General features: G+C 41.8%; 1 protein-coding gene across 1 annotated transcript; it reads left to right on the forward strand.

Annotated features, from left to right (window-relative positions):
- The first annotated feature begins 3,345 nt into the window (after positions 1 to 3,345).
- On the forward strand, positions 3,346 to 20,561 carry Mtfr2 (mitochondrial fission regulator 2). Its single transcript, XM_041654369.1, is given in 8 exon segments — positions 3,346 to 3,362; positions 3,568 to 3,669; positions 9,558 to 9,662; positions 10,067 to 10,179; positions 14,506 to 14,741; positions 16,604 to 16,949; positions 17,976 to 18,144; positions 19,734 to 20,561. Coding segments are annotated over 7 exon segments (1,152 nt in total). The 5' UTR covers positions 3,346 to 3,362; positions 3,568 to 3,606; the 3' UTR covers positions 19,854 to 20,561.
- Positions 20,562 to 23,212: the final 2,651 nt, after the last annotated feature.

Below are 23,212 nucleotides of genomic sequence, written 5' to 3' on the forward strand. Positions count from 1 at the left end.
TGTGGAAACAAGACTGAAAGTAACTCAGACTGGCCCCGAGATCACTGTCCCAAAAGATGGCTAGTCTTCACCTCCATTCTGCTTCCACCTCCTGTATGCTGGCATTACAGACTTGTGCCAAGTGCCTAACTACTAAAAAAATGATACACTTTTGTTTGTAGTTAGGAAAAAAAATATATAGTTGATAAGATTTATAGTAAAAACATGAGGGCTGGAGAGAGTGCAATGTAGAAGGAGCGGCAGGCCGCTTCCTGCCTCCCAGCTCCCGGCTAGCTTTACTCAAAATAATTACACGGAAACTATTCTTTTAAACACTGCTTGGCTCATTAGCTCTAGCCTCTTACTGGCTAATTCTCACATCTTGATTAACCCATTTCTAATAATCTGTGTAGCACCATGAGGTGATGGTTTACCGGGAAAGATCTTAACCTGTGTCCATCTTGGAGAGGAGAGCTATAATGTCTACCTGAATCTGCTTCTTTCTTGTAGCATTCTGTTCTGTCTACTCCATCTACCTAATTTTATGTCCTATCAAAGGGCCAAGGCAGTTTCTTTATTAACCAATGAAAGTAACACATAGACAGATGACCCTCCTTCATCAGTGCATCGGTAAAGAGTTCTCCCAGAGGACCTGAATTCAGTTCCCAGCACAAATATGGTGGCTCATAACCATACATAAACAATACCAAGGTACATGTGTACATGGTACATATATATATATATATATATATATATATATATATATACATGTATCTAGAACATCGGTAAAAAGTTAAATCTAGAAAAATTTTTTTTTAAAGTTCATGTGCACTGGTAATGGTTTGCCTGCATGAATGAGGGTGTTAGGTCCCTAGATATGGAGGTATAGACAGTAGTGAGTGTCTATGTGGGTGCTGGCAATTGAATCTGGGTCCTCTGGAAGAGCAATCAGTGTTCTTAACTGCTGAGCCATCTCTCCAGCCACCAAAAGTGATTATATGTGTAAGTTTTGTATGCATGGCCGTGTTCACCCGTGTACCATGTGAATGCAATCTCAAATCATCTGTCCCCTGGAACTGGAGACAGCTGGCTATGAGTCATGTGTGAGCTTGAAGTTCAGTCCAGGTCCACTGGAAGAACAGCCAGTGCTCTCTTTACCCTGATAGTTACTTTAAAAGTTAATAGGGGGCTTGCCAGTCTCCAGAGCCCCCATTTCCAAGGACTGACTAGCCAGCCCTAATGGCTCAAATACCAGTAACTTGCTTGCTCTTCTTGGCACAGCTTCTTGCACCTCAGGCCACCCATGGCTGTTTGCCAGGGAGCATGGCCTCCCTGCTTCGTTTGGTACTAGAGGTGATCTGAAGGAAGAAGTGAGAAAAGTGGCAGGGGTGGAGTGGGGTGGGGTGGTATGCTTTATATTGGGAAGGGGTAGGGAGTTAATTGGGAAGGGGTAGGGAGTACATGGGGGACCGAACAATACTAAACATTTGAAAAAGTCATAAGGAATTTTACATTTACTAAATTTAGATAGTGTACATTGGTATGTGCATACATTACTTATATAGTTTATATGAAATTACGGAGTGATAATGCTTTCCATGAAAGCCATGTAAAAATTCTAATAGTACAAACCCCAGTACCAGGTATGAGAAACACCCTTTCCAGTTGGTCAGGTGAATCGAAGAGACTCTAGAAGCTAGATTATTGCTGTTGCTCTTAATTGACTCAGAAATTGAAGGTAAGTCCCTATTAAGAGCTGAAGACATCACATACTTAAGACTTAAGGACTTCTGTTGATTTGACCCATAAGTAATTCCAGCACTCAGGCAACAGTTTCATTTCAGCCTTTGCTAATGTGAGATCATGTCTCAAAAACCAAAACATCATCACCAAAACCTTCTGCCAAACAAGAACACAAAACAGCTCCCTCCAGAGTATGTATGCACTCTGGGTTTTCTTTTCAGAAATGCTGCGTTACTTATGCTCAACCCTTTCTAGTTTGGATTCCTTAGTCTAGATTCCTTGACGTTTCACTTACACGTTGATGCTTTATTGTTAGCAACTAAAATGGTTAGGATTAAGAATTACCTAACAGGGCTGGAGAGATGGCTCAGAGGTTAAGAGCATTGCCTGCTCTTCCAAAGGTCCTGAGTTCAATTCCCGGCAACCACATGGTGGCTTACAGCCATCTGTAATGAGGTCTGGTGCCCTCTTCTAGCCTGCAGGCATAAACACAGACTATTGTATACATAATAAAATAAATAAATAAATATTTTAAAAAAAAGAATTACCTAACAAAACAATGTATTATCTTTAAGATGTTCAAACTATGCCATGTCCTCATGGCTTGTCAAATCTTTAGAACGGAGGCTTTGTAATTAAATATATAGCAATTAAACATCAATTTGTCGGTTGGATTGTAGATACACAGGCAGTGTGTTTCACTCTGCTTTCCATTATGTCAATGAAAAAGCAGTTCTGTTCCTTTTTGGGGGCAGGATAATTTACTTAGAACTGTTTTTGCTTTTCACCAGCTTTCAAAGGTGCTTCCGTCTTGTCTTAGGGTTAGTGAAATGACTCTGGGAAAAGCAGCTTGCTACCAAACCTAAGGTTCTGTCCTTGGATCCTACATAGGTGAGGACCCATAATTTTTTCTTTTGACTTTCACAAGGGTCCTGAGGCACATGCACTTGTGGGTGTGCATATACATTAAATACAGGTGACCTACACAGGATAATGCGGCTCAACATGAGTAGTCCTAGCATTTAGCTTACGGCTAGATATTTCCACAGAATGACCAAATTACTGCAAGTCCGTTGGCAGAATCATTGTCGAGTTCTGGGAAAGGGGTGGGGGTGGGGGGCAATACCTTCCTGTCAAAGTCTAAGAGCGGGTACCCAGACGGTTAATAAATGCTGAACCGCATTATGCGCATGCGCATCGCTGAGACGGCTATTGGCTCTTGATAGTCCAATCTCAAGCCGCGTTCTCCAGCCTTGCCCAATGGGGACAGGCGAGGAGCCGGGCCCGCGGAGTTTGATAGTTGTTCCTGGAGGCGGAAGTGGCGAGCCGGCCCAGTGAGACCCGTTCTGTCCCTCAGAGCCCGCTGGGCGCCTCTGCTCGCGCGCCTCGGCGGCCTCGCACCGGGCGTCGCGGCGCTTTTGGAAGGTCCCGGACGTCCTGGCGGCGTGCAGCGCAGCGGGAAGGCGAGCGGCGCTGGCTCCGCCGTGCCCCGTGGCTTCCGGTCAGCGGTCGGTGACGGAGGGGCGGGTGTAAAAAGAGCGGCGCTGCGGTGCCGAAAACTTCCCGGGGCGACTGAGCTCCCGGGACCGTGAGCTTGGCTGTCGCTCGTTGACTTGGCAGGGTCTCTTTACAAACACTCGGTGAGGTTTTAACGTAACAGTGAAATTTCATTGTTAGTGTTCTCCGACCTCCCATCCCCGTGCACTTTCTTTTTCTCTTCCTCTTCCTTCAAAATAAACGCTCTCCAGGAGCAATCACTTGATGGTTGGTGGCTTCCTTAGGCTCTTTACTGCGATCTACATGGCTGTTACTTATAAGCGTAATTATTAATAACTTCTCTTCTAGGATACTAACGAACAATGTTGCCTTGAACTTGCTTCACCAATGTCTCTCTTACTGAGCATATTAAGAAACATGCTGGCATATTTTGGTGTTCCTGTAGACCAGGTAAATGTCCTAATGAATTTTGTTTATTTTTGGATCTCGTCGTTTTAAGGCAAGGTATCATGTATGTAATGATAAATGAAGAAAGGTGACGTGGGTTACCTTTAGGCCCTACTAATGTATGCCACTAAGCAAACACGCTACGTGCAACAGAGTTAGTGCAAGAGGTTTATTTGGGGAGTATGGAGGGGTAGCGTGAAAGGCCATGTCGGAGTTGGGACTTGAGGCAGGCAGGCAGACAGATAGGGTAGAAACAAGAGGAAGAAGAGACCTAACAGGCAAAGAGGCAAGAGAGCAAGCTGTGCCTAATAGGAACTTTTACGGGATGCACATGTCGCACAACTGACAGTGGAAAGGCACTTGGCGACAGGTGATGACATACCTGCTATGGCGGTAGAGGCAGGCTGCTGCCTTGGCAGAAATCAACAGTGTAGCTCAGGCTAAATGTCTGGATTTTGCTGACTTTATTCTTGGGTCTCGTTGTTTTGAGCCAGGGAATCTTGTAGCCCATGCTGTCCCTGTCCTCCTATCCCCACCTCCCAAGGGCCGGGATTATAGATGTCCACCATCAAGTTGGGTTGTCGTGTATCATTTTGAACACGTTTTCTGCCCTGGTTAGTTTTTGTCGACTGGACATTAAAGTCTCGTGGGAAGAGGGAACCGCAAGGAACTGCCTAGGTCAGACTGGCCTCTGGTCTTGTCTCTAAGAGATTGTCTTTACTGTTGAAAGCTGCCTGTGAAGGACACCATTCTTCAGCAAATGAGTCCTGAGGTATACAAGAAAGCTAGCTGAGCATGACCCAGTGGTTTCTGCTTGACTTCCTGCCCGACTTCCTTCACCGATGAGTTGGGACTGAGAAGTTGTGCTGGCTAGTTTTACGTCAATTTGACACAAGCTATTGTCATCTGCGAAGAGGGAACCCTGATTGAGAAATTGCCTTCATAAAATGAGGCTGTAGGCAGGTCTGTTGAGATTTTCTTAATTAGTGATTGGTGGGGGAGGGCCCAGGTCCTGGGTTCTGTGAGAGCAGGAAAAGCAAGCCATTAAGCAGCACTCCTCCATGGCCTCTGCTTCAGCCCTGCCTCCAGGTTCCTGCTTTGTTTAAGTTCTTGTCTTGACAGCTTTCCTCCCCAAGTTGCTTTTGGTCACGGTGTTTCATCACAACAATAGTAATTCAGAGTAGGACAGAAGTGTGAGCCAAGTAAACCTGTTCCTTCCCTAAGTTACTCTTGGTCATTGTGTTGATCACAGCAGCAGATAGGGAACAACAACTTAACACCCGGGTCTGGTACAGTCCTGTAATCTCAGTTGTGAGAGACACCAAGACCTGGGGGTATCACATTCAAGGCCTCCTTAGGCTGCAGCGTGAGTGAAGACCAGTTTGGGCTACTCAGCTTAGTGAGACTGCATCTCAGAACAAAAAGCCATCAAGTTGGGCTGGTGTTGTGCAGATCAGTGGCTCAGAATGAGCAAGGCTCCTAAATGCAGTTTATTAGGGAAAGAAAACCTCTGTGTTGACATTTAATTGTTAGTTCTCTTTAAGTGGGAGAAAGGTGAATTTGCAATAGTGTAACTTTGATAGTTTTGATAGTTTAAAAACGCTGGCAAGGTGGTTAGTAATCTGTTTACTCTTTTGGGTCAAAACCCAATAAGGGATACAACAGAGGGAATGCCTTAGTCAGGGTTTGTATTGGTGTGAAGTGTAGTGGCATTTCATTTGTATTTTAATAAGTAATGCTTGCCTGAAGATCAGAGAATAAAACAGCTACACTGGTAAGCCTTACAGCCAGGCAGTGGTAATACACACCTTTAATCCCAGTGGCCACACTAGTTGCCATAGAAACCGGGCAGTGCATGCCTTTAATCCCAGTGGTGCACACTTTTAATCCAAGTAATAAAGAGGAATATAAGATGGGAGGAGACAACTCTCAGACACAGTCTCATTTTGAGATTCTTGGAGGCAGGTTTGCCATTTAGGACTGAGGTCAGGGTAAGAGCCAGGGGCTGGCTGTTTTGCTTTTCAGATTTTTAGGTTGAACCCCAGTTTCTTTCTCTCTCTGAGTTTTTATTAATTATGCTTCACTGGGCCATCTCCCCTGCCTTTTTTTTTTTTTTTTGGATGTGGGTGGATTGAACCTAGGTCCTTAGGAATTATAAGTACACTTTGTACAGCTGAGTGTAGAGTACTTTCAATAGACGTGTTTTGGTCTCCCAAAATTCTAATATTTATAGGTCTAGGATCTGTTTCTTCTAAATTGTACTATCTGATATGAGAGCTACTGCCACATGTCCCTGCCTTACCTTTTCCTTTTAAATTTTGATACAGGGTTTTGGTATATGCTAAAATACAAGCCAGGATGGCTTTTAATTTTCTTTCCTGCCCCAACAACCCAAGTATTGGGATTACAGGCATATTCCAGGATACCCAGCCTCATGCCACATTTAAGTACTTTAAATATTTGAATTAAGTTCTGCTATAGGCATAAAATAACACATTTTGAAGACCTAATGAAAAAAGGTAAAATTTTATTAGTAATTTAAAAATATTCATTATATGTTAATATATGTGTGGAGGCCCAAAAATGTGAGCCTATTCCATCTTGTCTGAAGGTCAGAGAGTTTGAGGTTGCTCAAAGTTGAGAACAGCAACTGTGGCTACACACCCAGCCTTGTTGTTTTAGACATCGAGAAGGCTAATAGAGGTGTATCCTCTCCACCCTGACCAAAGGTCAGAGAATTCAAGCATGCTTCTTTTGAAAAAGGAGCTTTGACCTCTGGAGTTGCTGCCTTTAGGATACTTGGTCTAGGGGGGTTCACTACCTAAACAACAGAATGCTTTTCTCACGAGTTAATGGCTTGATGTCTCAAAGTATTGAAATAGGTAACTGTTCTAGTTGTCCTTTGTATCATGTTAAAGCAGTCTTTTGCCCTCCCCCATTTTTGTATTGGGGTATAAAGGTGTATGGAAAATTAAACATGGGGCAGACTCAGAACTTGCTATGCAGCAGGCACTGAGTTGCCCTCCTGGCGCTACCCTATGTTTCTGTGATACTTTTTTTTTTTATCTCTGTCCCTCCTACTTAACATTTTCTAATCCTCACAGTCCTATGCTGGGATGTAGGACTCCACCACAGCTAGGATCACAGCAGAAACTCTTGACATGGCACCCAACGTCGGGTGGCTTACGTCATATATGTACTTGTATTATATTTCTTCTGGAGAGCACCTGGGGTGGTACTCCTATCCATGGTGACAGTTACTGCCCTGAAGGGTGCAAATAAAATTAAAAGTTGTCTGGGCTTGCCCTCATATTAACGGAGGAGAGAAATCTGCAAGCGAAACAAAGGCTCCTGTCACTGATGTGTCCCATTGTATAATACTCAGACCAGCTGACAAGAGCTTACAAGTGTATCAGGACAGACACAATCAAACTTGTAGGGGGCATGACTTGTGTAACCAGGAACAGGTAAAACTAAACCAGTCTTGAGGCTAAAGTTGGGTCAGGGCCTCCTAAGCCTGTGATTGAATGTAAGTCAGTTAGATAGCAGCTTGTTTTGGGCATGAGAAAATTTGCCTGACCCCAAAGAATGTATATTTTGTTGGTGAGTAGTGGGAGACTAAATTGGAGATAGAGAGCAGGCCCCAGTAGCAGGGCCTTACAGGATGATTAAACCAGGAATATTGACTGGAGTGCGCTGTGGAGACCGGGCTGGGAGAGCTGATGAGAGGCTGAGGCTAGTGACAGACTCCATGTCAGAGTCAGGTGTCTAGGTTTGAGCAGATTGACATAAAGAGGGGGACCCAAGTCTACTACCATCTCCTCCTGAGAGTGAGGCCGGAAGATCTCAAGTTGGGGTACAGATTGAATTTAAGCCTAGTCTGGGCAATTTGTGAGAGTTCTGTCTGAAATATCAGGTTCAAAAAAATTCTATCTCAATTTTTTCACCTGGACCATATCCTGATTGCCAGTGATTCTGAAATCCAGGTTTTCTTTTGAGTTCTAAAATTGTGACTATTTTTATCTGATTACTGATTGTACTACTTATAAAATATTCTCATGAGGGTCCTAATGGGAGAGTGCTATAATTTATACTAATAAGGACAGAATATTTACATTATAGTAGCACATTCAGTTTAAATGCTTTGTAAAGAGCCAGTTTCCAGTATATTCAAGCTGCCATATATAAATAACTCTTAGTTGTTTAGGATCTGATTTACTGTTCTTTTCATCTCTCTCTTAAAGGGAGTAACAAGTACTTTCTGAACTCCCTGGATGTCGTGTTTTTTTTTTTTGTTTTTTGTTTTTTTTTTTTGAAATTGCCGGATGTTTCTCTTATCTCTAGGCTTCTCTTCTTTTTCATCTCCCTAAGTTGCCCAGGCTAGTCATATAATTTGGGGCTCAAAGAGTCCTATTTCTGAGTTGTTGGGGTTATATATAAACCCACACATAGCTGAAATGGCCAGTTTTTGCCTCAAAAGGTGGAATTCTTTTGTAGGTGGAGAGAGAGAACTTTTCTGCATAAAGTTTTAGCCAGGGTTTTCTAAAGAAACAGAACTTACAGAATAAATAAATCTCTCTTTATGTATAGAAAGGGGCTTTATTCCCTTTATTAGAATGACTTACAGGTTATGATCTAGCTAATCCAACAGTGGATGGCTGTGAATGGGAAGTCTAAGAATCCAGATGTTGTTCAGCCCACCAGATGCCTCTGCTGGCCTTCAGGACACTGGAATCCTAGAAGTAGTCTCTCACGTCAGTGAAGGAATGGACTTGCTAACAAGGCAAGAACAGGCAGGCAAAGAGCAAAAGCTTCCTTTTTCCAAGTCCTTATATAGGCTTCCAGGAGAAGGTATGGCCCAGATTAAAGCATGTGTCTTCTTCCCACATCAAGATCCAGAGTAGAGTTGTTTCTTCCTACTTCAAATTAGGCAAAAAAATTCCTCACAGGTGTGCCCTCCACTTTTGGATTTAGTTCCAAATGTAGTCAAGTTGACAACCAAGAATAGCCATCACATTCTCCAAGATGTTCAGTTAGGTATCTGAGCTAGGGTCTTTATTGTAACTAGCCTGGTCTCAAGCTTGAGATCATCCAACCTCTGCCTCCCAAGTGCTGGGGTGGAGATAGACACACCCCTGCATATATACATATATATACATACATGTACATATACATACACACACACACACACACACACACACACACACACATATATATATATATATATATATATATCCACACCACAGATATATATCCAGTCTGAGAATGGGTTTGCATATGTATGAAGTGGAGGCCACGGGTCATTCCTGAGGATTTTGACTCCTTTTTCTTTTTTAATTTGATGTATATTTTGCTTGCATGTGTGCCTGCACCACTTGTGTACAAGAGCGAGGCACCAGATCTGGGGCTGCAGATGGTTGTGAGCCATCAAGTAAGTTCTAGGAATCAAACCTTGGTCCTCTGAAAAGCAGCCAGTGCTTTTAACTTCTGAACCATCTCCAGCCTTCCTCACCCTTTTTTTGATACAGGGTTCTCACTGGCCTAAGATTCCCCATTCAGCTAGGCTGTCCAGCCAGGAGACCTCAGGCACCCACCCATCTCTGCCTTCCCAGCTCTGGGGTTCCCATAGTGCATCCCCATGCCCAGCTTTTTTACATGGACACTAGATATCAAATTTGGGATCTCAGTATCCATGGTGAACTTTATTGACTAAACTGTTTTCCAAGATAAATGTTAATAAAGTTTAATTTTTCAAGGAAGACACTTTAAAAGTATGCTATTATGTTTTCCTTGAATACATAAATGTTACTACACCTGTTGAATCTCTTTTTTTCTTAGATAAATATAAACATATTTAGCTGAAGTGTATTTAAACAAAGCTTTATTTATAGGATTTGTTGATATGGCAAAATAAAGATTATGGGTCAGCTCGGAGTATCATTCGTATGATTGGGAGAGTGCTTCCTTTAGAACCTTGTCGAAGACCTAATTTTGAGGTAAGTTGGTTACCATATGTTGTTTAAGTCCTGTGTGTAAAGTAATCCTGAACACTCCCAGGAATATAGGGTAGAAGGAAAGGAAATGTGCCTGCAAGCCAAGAACCTTTACTGCTGGAAATAAGTCATCTCACACATGTTTGCTTCTTGAATTAAATCCAAAGACAGGTACAAAGAATACCTGGGAGCTTGTTCTTACTTTACTTTATTTGTATTTCTGCTGTGTATAGATGAGATTAGCCATGGGAGAAGATGTTGTTATTTGCTTAGGTAGTAAACTAACATGACTCCAGTGTTTTCCCTTTTCTGTTTCAGACTGTTATCATTTAATACGATGAAGCACGAGGCATGAGCTTTCCCTGATTCCCGATGGAGCTCTGACTTTGTTTTCATTGTTGTTTTAGTTGATTCCTCACTTGAACTCTGAGGAGTCTGATGATTATGAACCTGTTGTTCCATCTTTTGCTGATATTTTGTGTGTGGCAAATGATGAAGAAGCCGGTTATCTCAGATTTCGGTAATTTTATATGCATGTCTTGGGATGTGGGTGTAGCCTAAAACGTGAATGCTTGCATGCCCTGAAGTTTGTTCCTACTGACTGGACAATTTTGTTCTGTTTTTGTGACATGCTATGTCCTTATATTTTCCTAATGTAGGAATGGCATCTCATTTTTTAGTGTATATGTTTAAAATTACATTTTGCATTTAAATTTTTGAAAATTATATTTTCCTTTCATACACAAATGAATTTTATTTTTATCAAATTACCCCTCCCCCTTCTACTCCAATTCTTCATATATCCTCTCCACTCTCTTCCCAATTTCATATTGTCCTGTGTGTGCACATGTGTGTCTGCTTATGTGTGTGTGTGTGTTTGTGGATGTAAAATCTATTTAGCCCAGTTAATGGTATCTGCGTGTGCATGGGTGGAGGACTGCCTTTTAGGACTTGAAGTGCATTGCTCCAAGATCTTTTGGCTTTTAAAATTTCCATTGAAAAGTCAACTGGTATTCTAATAGGTTTGCCTTTATATGAATTGTAACTTCTTTTCTTTTCTTTCTTTTTTCCTTTTTTTTTCTTTTTTCTTTCTTTTTTTTCTTCAAAACAGGGTTTCTCTTTAGCTTTGGAGCCTGTCCTGGAACTAGCTCTTATAGGCCAGACTGGCCTCGAACTCACAGAGATCTGCCTGCCTCTGCCTCTGCCTCTGCCTCTGCCTCTGCCTCCTGAGTGCTGGAATTAAAAGTGTTCCACCGCCTGGCTGTAACTTCTTTCTTGAAAGTTGCATATCTTTTCTTTTTTCTGTATATTCAGTATTTTAATTATAATGTGGCCTGGGGAATTTCTTTTTGTCCCTATTTCCATAAGTTAAGAAATTTTCTCCTATGATTTTATTGGATGATGTATACCTTTAGCTTGGCATTCTTCTATTCTCATGAGTCACAGATTTTCTCTTTTCAGTTTCTCCCAAAGTTCCCTTATGTTCTTTTCTTTAACTGCCATTTACTTGACTTTGTGGTCTATTTCCTCTCTCTTTCTTTCTGCCCCATCTATTGTTTGCAATGGGTGATTGAAGTTTTCATTTCCTTCTTCATTTGCATTTGTATTTGCTTTAATATTTCAGTCTTTCTCTTGAATTCATTTTTCATGTCCTAAATTGTTTCATTATTTCATTTGTTTCTGTTTTCTTGGACTTCAATCAGGAATTTATTCTAGTCCTCTTTAACTTCATTTAGGTGTTTGTTTCCTGTTCAAAGTCTTTGAACTCTTTATAATCTTAAAATTCTTTGTCTTGAGATTCATTTGAATTCTTTTTGATGAGGAATATTACTGTAGGATTGGTGATATTTGGAGGGCATATTGTCTTGATGTTTCATGTCGCTTATACTTTTGCAGTGGGACCTTGGGCATCTGGAGTTAGGTTGTGGAATTGATGGGAGTGTTGTATTCTACCTATGTCGAGTTGTTGAGTAGGTTTTGTTTTGTTTTTGTTTTTGTTTTTTTCCTGTTACCATATTTGAACTGGTTTCAGAGCAGCTAGGAAGTCCTGGGATTGCTGATCAAGGCTGGCTATGTGAATGATTGGGTGAGGTCCAGGACAGGTGGAATGAGACCAAGTTGTCAGCAGAGCCCTGAAGGCTTGTTCATATTTATACCTAATGCCAGGTCTAGGGGTCAGTGGGTTATCAGGTGGGTTTCAGGGTCATGTTAATATTGTTTTCTGTATTATAAATAAAGCATTTAAAAACAAATGTTAGATTTATGCATTCAGCCCTCTCTCATGGTTTCCATGTGGACTCTATCCATGGATTCTCATATGGGTTCTACACAATGAAATCAAATATTATAGATGAAAAATTGTAGTAATAGGAGCAGCGGGGCTGCATCCCCAGCACCCCGGCTGCCCACATGGCTAGCTTATGCCCGAAATAACAACACACAAACTGTGTTCATTTAATCACTGCTTGGCCCATTTCTTTTTCTTTTTTTTTTTTTTTTGTGGTTTTTCGAGACAGGGTTTCTCGGTGGTTTTGGAGCCTGTCCTGGAACTAGCTCTTGTAGACCAGGCTGGTCTCGAACTCACAGAGATCTGCCTGCCTCTGCCTCCCGAGTGCTGGGATTAAAGGCGTGCGCCACCACCGCCCGGCTTGGCCCATTTCTATCTAGCCTCTTCTAGGCTAATTCTCACATATTAATTTAGCCCATTTCTAATCATCTGTGTAGCGCCCCTAGGTGCGCTTACCGGGAAGATTCTAGCCTATGTCCATCTTGGGTCGGAGCTTCATCGTGTGCATCTGCCTGGGAGCTGGGAGCATGGCGTCTCTCTGAGGTGTCTGCTCCCTACAGGAGAGCTGTGGAGTCTGAGCTCACTTCCTCTTCCTCCCAGCGTTCTGTTCTGTTTACTCCTCCCACCTATCTTCTAACCAATGAGGGCCAAGCAGTTTCTTTTTATTTAACCAATGACCTTCCTCCATCAAAAAATGTTTAGAGAAAAAATTTCAGAAATTTCCCCAAAGCAAAAACTTGACTTTGTTGTATTTCAGATACTTTGCTATATTTACAAAAATGACGTAACATAAAGGTCTTGTATTGGGTATCTTAGGTATTTTAGAGATAACTTGAGCAAAGGATATGCATAGGTGCCATTTTATATAAAGAACTTGAGCATTGGTTTTTGGTGTCTGTAGGGTTCCTGAAACAGTACTTCACGAATACTGACTGACATGGACTATATTTCAAATTTTGGATGTATTTATATTTTTAGGAAATGCTAACTTAATATGTTAGAATATTCATATAGAGGCTTTTAGCATCCTGAATGTCAATTAGTCAAAGATTCTAGCTAAATTTATTATATATCCAGCTGGTTTATTAATTTTCAAAATTTTAGAAGATATAAACTGACCCTGATATAATCCTAAATGCAAGACCCTTCAGAACTTATGTAGAATTATGTAGAGTTTCTGAATAAACTTGCACTATTTAAAGTTAATCAGTAAAGCAATTACAGGTTAACTATTTTTGTTTTACAATTTGAGGAAAAATTTATTTTCTCATTTCCTTGCTGCTTATTGGCCGTGCATTCTATATATGAATACAAAAGTAAAGAATAATATGAGATGCTTTATCTTGGTGAATCTAGGGATCATCTCAGGTCAGAGAGGTACTCTGATTTATTTAACTTATTTATATTTGTGTGCTTGAGATTAAATCCAGGGCCTTGCACATGCTAGGCAATACTCTGTACTGAGCTACATCTCAGCCCGTTGTTTTCTTTTTTTTTTTTAATTTTTTTAGATTTATTTATTATGTATACAACATTTCTTCCATGTATGCCAGCAGGCCAGAAGAGGGCACCAGATCTCATTATAGATGGCTGTGAGCCACCATGTGGTTGCTGGGAATTGAACTCAGGACCTCTAGAGGAGCAGTCAGTGCTCTTAACCTCTGAGCCATTTCTCCAGCCCCCGTTTTTTTTTTTCCTTAAGAAATTTATTTGTCATGTGTATGTCTTGGGGGAGGGAGAATGACTGTGAATGCTGTGGGTTCCTGGGGCTGGAGTACAGGATTGAAACGCCTGACTTGGTATAGTGGTGGGAGTGGCGGGCTGTGTCCTGCCACCGGGCTACCTTTACACCCCAAATAATTACACGGAAATTGTATTCTTTTAAACACTGCCTGGCACATTGGTTCCAGCCTCTTATTGGCTAATTCTCACATCTTGATTAACCCATTTCTAATAATGTGTGTAGCATCACAAGGTGATGGCTTACCAGGAAAGATATTAACCTGCATCCATCTCGGAGAGGAGAGCTATGGCGTGTGTCTCACTGCCTTCTTCCTCCCAGCATTCTGTTCTGTTTACTCCGCCTACTTAATTTTCTGTCCTATCAAAGGGCCAAGGCAGATTCCTTATTAACCAATGAAAGTGACACATAGACAGATGACCCACCTCCATTAACTTGTATTCTGGGAGCTGGGTCAGCCTGGACTTCATGAGAACCTGTCTCAAAAGGAAAAACTAAACAAAAAACTAATTTTGCAAGAACAGTGGGCTCTCTCCCTGTTTCTTTTTTTTTTTTTTTTTTTTTTGGTTTTTCGAGACAGGGTTTCTCTGTGGCTTTGGAGCCTCTCTGTCTCTCTCTTTTTGAGACAGGGTTTCTCTGTGTAGCCTTGACTGTTCTGGAATTTGTTGTGTAGACTAGGCTGGCCTTGAACTTGGAGGTCTGCACGCCTCTGTCTCCCAAGTACTGGGATTAAAGGCATGGGCCACCATGCCTACCTGAGTTTTTTTCTTCAGTTGAACGTTTTCCACCCTTTGTTTCTTCTTTCCTTTCACCCACAGACATGGTCTACGGAAAAAGGAGGAGGAAGGGAAAATTGCTCTTTTCCATTCTTCAAAACTAATTTGGGATCCATTGTCACCTGCTCTAAGACAGAACAAACCAGTGAAAAATGATCTGCCAGCAAGTGAGGCTGCAATTAAAAAAATAGCTGCCCTTGAGGATGAGCTCACTTTTCTTCGGGCTCAGATTGCTGCAATTGTGGCAATGCAGGAGCAGAGAGAGAGCGAAGAGACTGGTAAGTAGTGGAGAGTGACGCTGAGCTGATCCCTAAGTCAGCATCCTTCTCAACACAGACAGCAGTAAATACATCCTAGAGGCTGACTGCCGTAGGGAAGTAAGGGCTGCAAACAAGAGTTAGCTGTGCCACTGAAGGTCTTTGTTTAAGAAGTCATGACTTCGAAGTAAGCCTTTTTAATTCTTTAGCAAAGAACTGGAAGCCAGGCGTGGTGGCCCATGCCTGTGATTCGAGAATTCGAGAGGCTGAGGCAGAAGGATTGACTTGAGTTCTAAGCCAGTCTTGGCTATAGTGTGAGACCATGTCTCAAAAACCAAAACTAAACCTGGGGATAGTTGATAGAATGCTTGCCTCATGTTCACAAGGCTTTGGGTTAAATCCACAGTATCGCATAAAATGGCATGATTGTATTTAATTCTAGAATTTGGGATGTAGAGACAGGAGGATTAAAAGTTCAAGGTCATCTGTAGCAACAGAGTTTGAGGTTAGCCTAGGCTTCATGAAAATCCTTTTCAGAAACGCCAAAAAAAGACAAAATAAAAAACTAGTACCATTCCCCAAACTAATAAATAATTTTTATTTTTCTAATTTTTTAAATGATTTATTTATTTTTATTTTAAGTGAATTGGTTTTTGCCTCTATGTATCTGTGTACTAGTGTTTCAGAGCCCCTGGAACTGAATTTGCCATGTAGGTTCTGGGAATTGAATCGGGGTCCTCTGAAAGAGTAGTCAGTGCTCTTTATCTGTGTGTATTTCATGTATATGTACCACATGTACGCCTGATGCCTACAGAGACTAGAATAAGACATCAGACCCTCTGGAACTAGTGTCAGAAACAGTGATGAGCTGCCCTGTGGGTCCTGGGAATTGAACCCAGGTCCTCTGTAAGAACATGGAGTGTTCGTAACTGCTGAACCATCTCTTTGGCTTATCTTCAGTTTTTTTTTAATGTTATGTTCTCACCAACAGGTGAATATTTCCAGATGTCTTTTTTTTTTTTTTTAAACGTTTGGAGATGTATCTTGTTTTAAACGTAAAATTTAGGGTCTGGAGAGAAGGCTCAGTAGTTAAGAGCACATACCTGGTGTTCCAGAGGACCTGAATTTGGTCCTTAGTACCCATATTGGGTGACTCATAACCCTTTGTAACCCCAGCTGAAGGGGAATCTGACATCCTCTTCTGCCCTTCAAGGTCACCTGTGCTCATATGCACATTCTCCCTCATACAGAATTAACAATAAAAACAAAATCTTTTTTAAAAACTGCGAGACCTTAGCTATATAGGTAGTGAGTTCTCACAGCTGATTTGGTTGTGAGGTGCTATGTGTAAGTATGATTACTAAAACTTTATGTATTTATGTGTGCACAATATACAAATAACATGATCATATGGGTATACCCTTTGTTTTTAAGCAAGGATGTTTATTCTCAGCTCTTCAGGAGCAGATTTATGAGAAAGTTAAATGCTCATCTCAGGACAGCACCTGTTTCTCAAATGTCATTTTAGAGCGGGTACATCAATTTGAGTACTTCTAACTAGAAGTTGTTAGCGTTTGCTTTGAAACCGGAGAGTGAAGTTGAGATTTTCTGTGGATTCTTAGGAATCAGTTTGTTTCCTCTTTAAACTGAATCCTTTAGGGTGTGCCTTGCGACGTCCTGACTGGATTAGGAGTGAACTGACCCTTCGGACGGCCACTCCTCGAGCTTACTCGGCAGACGGGGTTGGCTTGCTTTCTTGGCTGCCTTGCAGTAGTTGAGCAGCGTCCCAGAGGCCACTGTCGTTTGACTCGCACTGGTTCTCTGTGTTATGCTGCAGAGAACTGTGTGTGGTTGTGGTTTCTCAACAGACTACTTTGCTTTAGGCTTCTGTGACCTGAGTGACGAACCCAGCACGGAACAAACGCTGTCGCCATCACTGACTGCTGGCCTGCGTGAGGAGCCAGATCACTCTCCAAGTTCAGTATTTTCTTCTTCACCTCCTCCTCCTCCTCCACCTCTGCCTCAGTTTTCTCTCCCGCCATGTTTTCCCCCTGTGCAACCTGGATCTGCTAGCAGAGATGACCCGACACCTGCCGTGGGAAAGCAGCACTCAGGTGTTCACAAGATGAGCGATAGCCATTGCTTAGAAAGCCGTGGAGTTAGTGACGTTCCAAACATGCTGGATGTTCTAAAGGACATGAATAAGGTCAAACTCCGTCCCGTTGAAAGGTATGTCACCAACATTTGGGGAAGGAACTGAAATTCTCTCAGTTGTTTTAAGAGAAATTGTTTGAGAGTTGGTGTGTGTCTCTTACTCCTTACCTCCTGTGGCCACCCTCTGGGAGACAATCGCTTTTAGTTCTTTTTTGACTATTTCTTTTATTGTCTTACCATACTTCACATTTTTCTGGTATGTTAATTATATTTACTCCATATTGTAAAGAATTAGGAATACAGTAGTGCCTTTTACCCAACATTTTGCTTTCTCTGATATTGGTCACCCTTCAGTGGAAAGTTCCAGAAGTAGCCTGATTAAATAGTTATAATTCAATGAAGACTGACTGAATGATCAAACTAATGAATGGCTAGCCAAATGATGTTCTTTTCAGAGATAGAACCTGATCCTTAAAACATTCTTAAAAGTTTCCTTTTTTTCTTCCTTCCTTCCTTCCTTCCTTCCTTTCTTCCTTCCTTCCTTCCTTTCTTTCGTTTTTTTTGTTTTTTTTTTGTTTTTTTTTTGTTTTTGTTTTTTGTTTTGTTTTTGGAGAGAGGGTTTCTCTGTGTAACAGCCCTGGCTGTCCTGAAACTCTCTTTTTAAACCAGGTTGGCCTAGAGATCTGCTTGTGTCTGTCTCTTGAGTGCTGGAATTAAAGGTGTGTGTTACCTTGCCTGGCTCTTGAAGATTTCTTTACATTTTCTTCAGTGGTGCTGGACATCACCTCACATGCCTATACTTTCTGTACTTGGACAGCAGAAGCAGGATCTTAAGTTCAAGTCCAACCAGCCTGGTTTGTAGTAGTGAAAATGAGAAGCCTCGGGTCATGACAGGCAGCGGGTGACCCCAACCCATACAGTTTCTTGGTTTTCTAATTTTGAATTCTTAGTACTCTTTAGATTACTTAATTCATGGCAGAAATCTCTTAAAGATTAATTAGATTATAATATATTATGCTCATATTCCTGCTGTGTTTGTGAACAAAGAGCTAAAATTGCATTAAAGTTTTAATATATTTGATTGTGTTTTTTAAAAACTAGGTCACCAGGTGGTAGACCCATTCAGAAGAAAAGACAGAGTTTACAATGGGATCCAGTGTCGCTAATATCCAATGCACTTAAGAAGAAGTTTGCATTTCAGGATGACTCCTTTGACAGCGAAAACAGATCTTGGGAGTGTTCTCCATTTTCTAGTCCAGAGACATCAAGGGTAAGTTGTGGACTAAAGCGTTACTTGCTTTCTCAAGCATGTATTTATGATGGGCTCTGCATCCACACAGATTCTCTTAAAGTATTTATATTGGATAAGTTATGCACTATTTTTTTCTATTATTTATTTGCAGTGAGATTTTACATGATGGCCCAGGCTGGCCTAGACTTGGGGGAAATCTTCCTCCTTTAGCCTCTCAAGTGCTAGAATAGAGCTGTGAGTTGCTATGGCAGGCTTATCCATTAGTTTTATTTTTTTAATGCTAACCTTTTTTCTTGCAAACTTTGCATTATTATTATTATTATTATTATTATTATTGCTTTTAGCTTATCATGAAATAAAGATGATTTGAAACATACAGATGCACATGCTTATAATGATTTGCCCTAGGTAGGTGCTACGCTGATGTTGCTATCTGTAGTGTGAATGAGATACTAGAAATGCTAAGGACTAGGGAAGAGCTGTGCACGGAGTCAGCCTAACCATACTGCATGTGAATACTCCATTATGTTGGCCATCAAACAGGAAGGGAATGTTAACCATGCATTTTTTTTTTTAAAGCAAGCAGGATAATAGTCATCTCCACCCCTATTTTTCCCCCTGAGATAGGCTCACCATGTAGCTCTGACTGGCCCAGAACTCACTATGTTGAGTTCTGCCTCTGTGTCCTGAATGATTAAAGGCTTGTGCCACTTGGCCAGAATCAATGTTGTCTTTAGAGTAGTGTTTATTGGATGCATAAGAAGGTGTGCTTTAAGGGGTGGATGATTTTCATAAGTGTCTAGTTGAGGTCAGACAGAATAAACCCTTTGCAATCAAGAGGACTGGAGGAGGGACAGCTTCTAAAATCAGTAGATAGCACTCAAGTGCCCTGCAGCAGAGAGAAACTGAAAAACTGAAATCCTACAGCTGCTCAAATAGCACAACAGTGAGGGAGGTGTGCGTCTTCCAGGAAGGCACATTGTCAGTTAGGTGCGGTCCATGAGGTTGTCACTGTGTGTGTACTCAGAAGATGGCATATATATATATATATATATATATATATATATATATATATATATGAAATTCAGGGCTAGGGATCTAGTTAAGTGGTAGTGTGCCAGGCTAACATGCACAATATAGTAGGTTCAATGCCCAGGAACCTAAAACAAACCAACAAAATGCCTGCCCTTCTTCAAACAAAACAAGGAAGGCAAAAAGTAGTTCTTTTTGTAATTAAAGTTGCGTCTTAAGAATGAGACTGTGTCTGAAGTAGGAGTTTAATTCTAACATTTGTGTAGCACGTGGCTGTTTACAGCGGAAGGTGCCTCTGTAGCCATGTGCTCTGCTTATGTGAGTCAACCATATCTTAGATGGAGATACTTGGGGAATGAGCAAGCAATAACAAAAATCCTTCCTGCTTCTGAAATGAGTCCTCAGCTTGGAGCACAGCTCCTGACATAGATTACTCTCATTATGTGCTATGGAAGGAACTAAACCTGACCTCTAAGGTCATCTAGTACTTTATTCTTACCTGGCTTTTTGCTTTCTCTCCTTTTTTCTTTTCAACGTTTTAGTAATTTCCATTTTAAACATTTGCTTTTTTACAGTTTTGATGTCACATTTCTCCAACAGAAAATCAGCGATCTAAGGGAAGAACTGGTAATATAAAAGAAGTTATTCAAGGTATCAGAAGTGAAAGCTGGGCCTACACTCGGAGAGATAGATAGATGCAGAAGTGCTCCATGGTGTCTTCCATTGCCTTTCAGAGGACCACAACCTCTGATAGGGTGACTAGGCTGTGTCCTGAGACCCGTCTGTGCTCAGCCTGAGGAAGACGTTTACAGATGCTTGTCCCTGGTTCTGGAAGTTCTGGCAGTTAGCTGGTTGTGAAGAGAGTCAGGTCTGTGTGCGTGCTACTGAAAATGGAATGCATGCGACAGTGATTTCCCTAAACAATTATGGCTTCCTATGTAAGTGCCTTTGTAAGTCACTATCGAGGGGACAAGACTAAAGCCTTTTTAAACCCAGGCCCAGTCTTAGTGAGAGTCTAACCTAGCAGGCACCCCACCCAATGTACCTGTAAATTTAGAAAAAAACACAGCAGGCCCCAAAACTGCCTGGCTGCCCAGAGACTTGAGGACAGCCAATCAAGAAGCTAGACAGACAAGTTGTTTTCATTTTTTATTTTATTTTATTTTATTTTTTTACAGTTACTGGGTGGTTTGTAAAAAGTTACAAAAATCCCCTCTTGACTTAGAGCCAACTATCCCCCTACCCAATCCAGTAATGCCAAGGCTTGTAGTTTTTCCCTTAAAAGAACCTTTGCACTGTGAGCTCAGGACCTTTCTTCCTCATCTGCTCTGTGGGTGTGTGGGACAAAGCAGCCCCTCCTTGTAAGCCTGTCAAACAATAAAAAAAAAATAACTTGTGTAATTGCATCGGAAAGTGGGCACCGTGGAGGTCTCCATTCAGGAACAACGGTATGATGTGGTGTATCTGACCTTCAGCAACTCGGAGATTTTCTGTGAGCCAAAGATAATTCTTTCATTAAGAAAGTCATAGTTTTAGTCATGCAAGACTGACCTTTCTAAAACTGAGGTAATAAATTCTTTTGACTGTCAGGTGCTGCAAGTAGAAATAGACTCTTGAAAAGTTTCATCCACACTGGCTCTGTATGTACGTACATAAGCCTGGCATGTTCATCCACACTGGCTCTGTACGTACATAAGCCTGGCATGTTCATCCACACTGACTCTGTACGTACATATGCCTGGCATGTTCATCCAAATTGGCTATGTATGTACATATGCCTGGCATGCTCATCCACACTGGCTCTGTATATACATATGCCTGGAATGTTCATGCACACTGGCTCTGTACGTACATAAACCTGGCATGTTCATCCACACTGGCTCTGTACGTTACATAAACCTAGCATGTTCATCCACACTGGCTCTGTACGTAAATAAGCCTGGCATGTTCATCCACACTGGTGTTGAAATAGGAGCGGCGGCTGCTTCCCTGGCACCCGGCCACCCGCACGGCTAGCTTTACCTGAAATAATTACACAGAAACTGTATTCTTTTAAACACTGCCTGACCCATTAGTTTCAATTTCTTATTGGCTAGCTATTACATATCCATCTAACCCATTTCTATTAATCTGTGTAGCCCACGAGCTGGCTTACCAGGAATGATCTTAACCTGCATCTGTCTGGAGTGGAAGAATCATGGCGATCCTCGACTCAGCTTCTTTCTCCCAGCATTCTGTTCTGTTTACTCCGCCTACCTAAGGGTGGGACTATCAAATGGGTCTAGGCAGTTTCTTTATTAATAAGAAATCACACCCACATCACAGTGGATCTGTACGTACATATGCCTGGCATGTTCATCTACACTGGCTGTGTACGTACATATGCCTGGCATGTTCATCCACACTGGCTCTATACGTACATAAGCCTGACATGTTATCCACACTGGCTCTGTATGTACATAAGCCTAGCACGTTCATTCATACTGGCTCTGTATGTACATAAGCCTGGCATGTTCATAAACACTGGCTCTGTATGTACATAAGCCTGGCATGTTCATCCACACTGGCTCTGTATGTACATATACCTGGCATGTTCATCCACACTGACTGTGTATGTACATATGCCTGGCATGTTCATTCACCCGGGCTCTGTACGTATATATGCCTGGCATGTTCATCTACACTGGCTCTGTATGTACATAAACCTGGCATGTTCATAAACACTGGCTCTGTATGTACATAAGCCTGGCATATTTATCCACACTGACTCTGTATGTACATAAACCTGGCATGGTCATCCACATTGGCTCTGTACTTACATAAGCCTGGCATATTCATCCACACTGGCTCTGTATGTACATATGCCTGGCATGTTCATCGACAGTGACTTGGTATGATCATATGCCTGGCATGTTCATCCACACTGGCTCTGTACGTACATAATCCTGGCGTGTTCATCCACACTCCTTCTGTACGGACATAAGCCTGGCATGTTCATCCACACTGGCACTGTGTGTACATAAGCCTGGTGTGTTCGTCCACACTGGCTCTGTATGTACATAAGCTTTGCATATTCTTCCACACTGGCTCTATATGTACACAAGCCTGGCATGTTCATCCACACTGGCTCTGTATGTACATAAGCCTGGCATGTTCATCTACACTGGCTCTGTATGTACATATGCTTGGCATGTTCGTCCAAACTGGTTCTGTACGTACATAAACCTGGCATGTTCATCCACACTGGCTCGGTACGTACCTTAGCCTGGCAAATCATCCACACTGGCTCTCTATGTACATAAACCTGGCATGTTCATACACACTGGCTCTGTACTTACATAAGCCTGGCATTATCATCCACACTGGCTCTCTACGTACATAAACCTGGCATGTTCATACACTTGGCTCTGCATGTACATATACCTGGCATGTTCAACCACACTGGCTCTGTATGTACATATGCCTGGCATGTTCAACCACACTGGCTCTGTATGTACATAAGCCTGGCATGTTCAACCACACTGGCTCTGTATGTACATATGCCTGGCATGTTCACCCACATTGGCTCTGTACGTACATAAGCCTGGCATGTTCATGCACAGTGGCTCTGTATGTACATATGCCTGGCATGTTCATACACACTGGCTCTTTACGTTCATAAACCTCGCATATTCATCCGCACTGGCTCTGTACGTACATAAACCTGGCATGTTCATCCACACTGACTCTGTATGTACATAAGCCTGGCATGTTCATCTACACTGGCTCTGTATGTACATATGCCTGGCATGTTCATCCACACTGACTCTGTATGTACATAAGCCTGGCATGTTCATCCACACTGGCTCTGTGTGTACATATGCCTGGCATGGCATGTTCATCCACACTTGCTCTGTATGTACATATACCTGGCATGTTTCCTTTCTTCTCTATCACATTTATACCCTCCCCATTAATAAATAGGTTGTACAATAAATATATCTTTTGAATTTGGTTGAGTTTTATAACAATTCGTTATATTCTTACTATTTTATGAAGTCCTGATTTCTTTGTG

This window comes from Microtus oregoni, unplaced genomic scaffold (genome assembly GCF_018167655.1).
Source record: "Microtus oregoni isolate MIOR12 unplaced genomic scaffold, Mior012 000006F_ref0000085, whole genome shotgun sequence".
NCBI classification, from domain to species: domain Eukaryota; kingdom Metazoa; phylum Chordata; class Mammalia; order Rodentia; family Cricetidae; genus Microtus; species Microtus oregoni.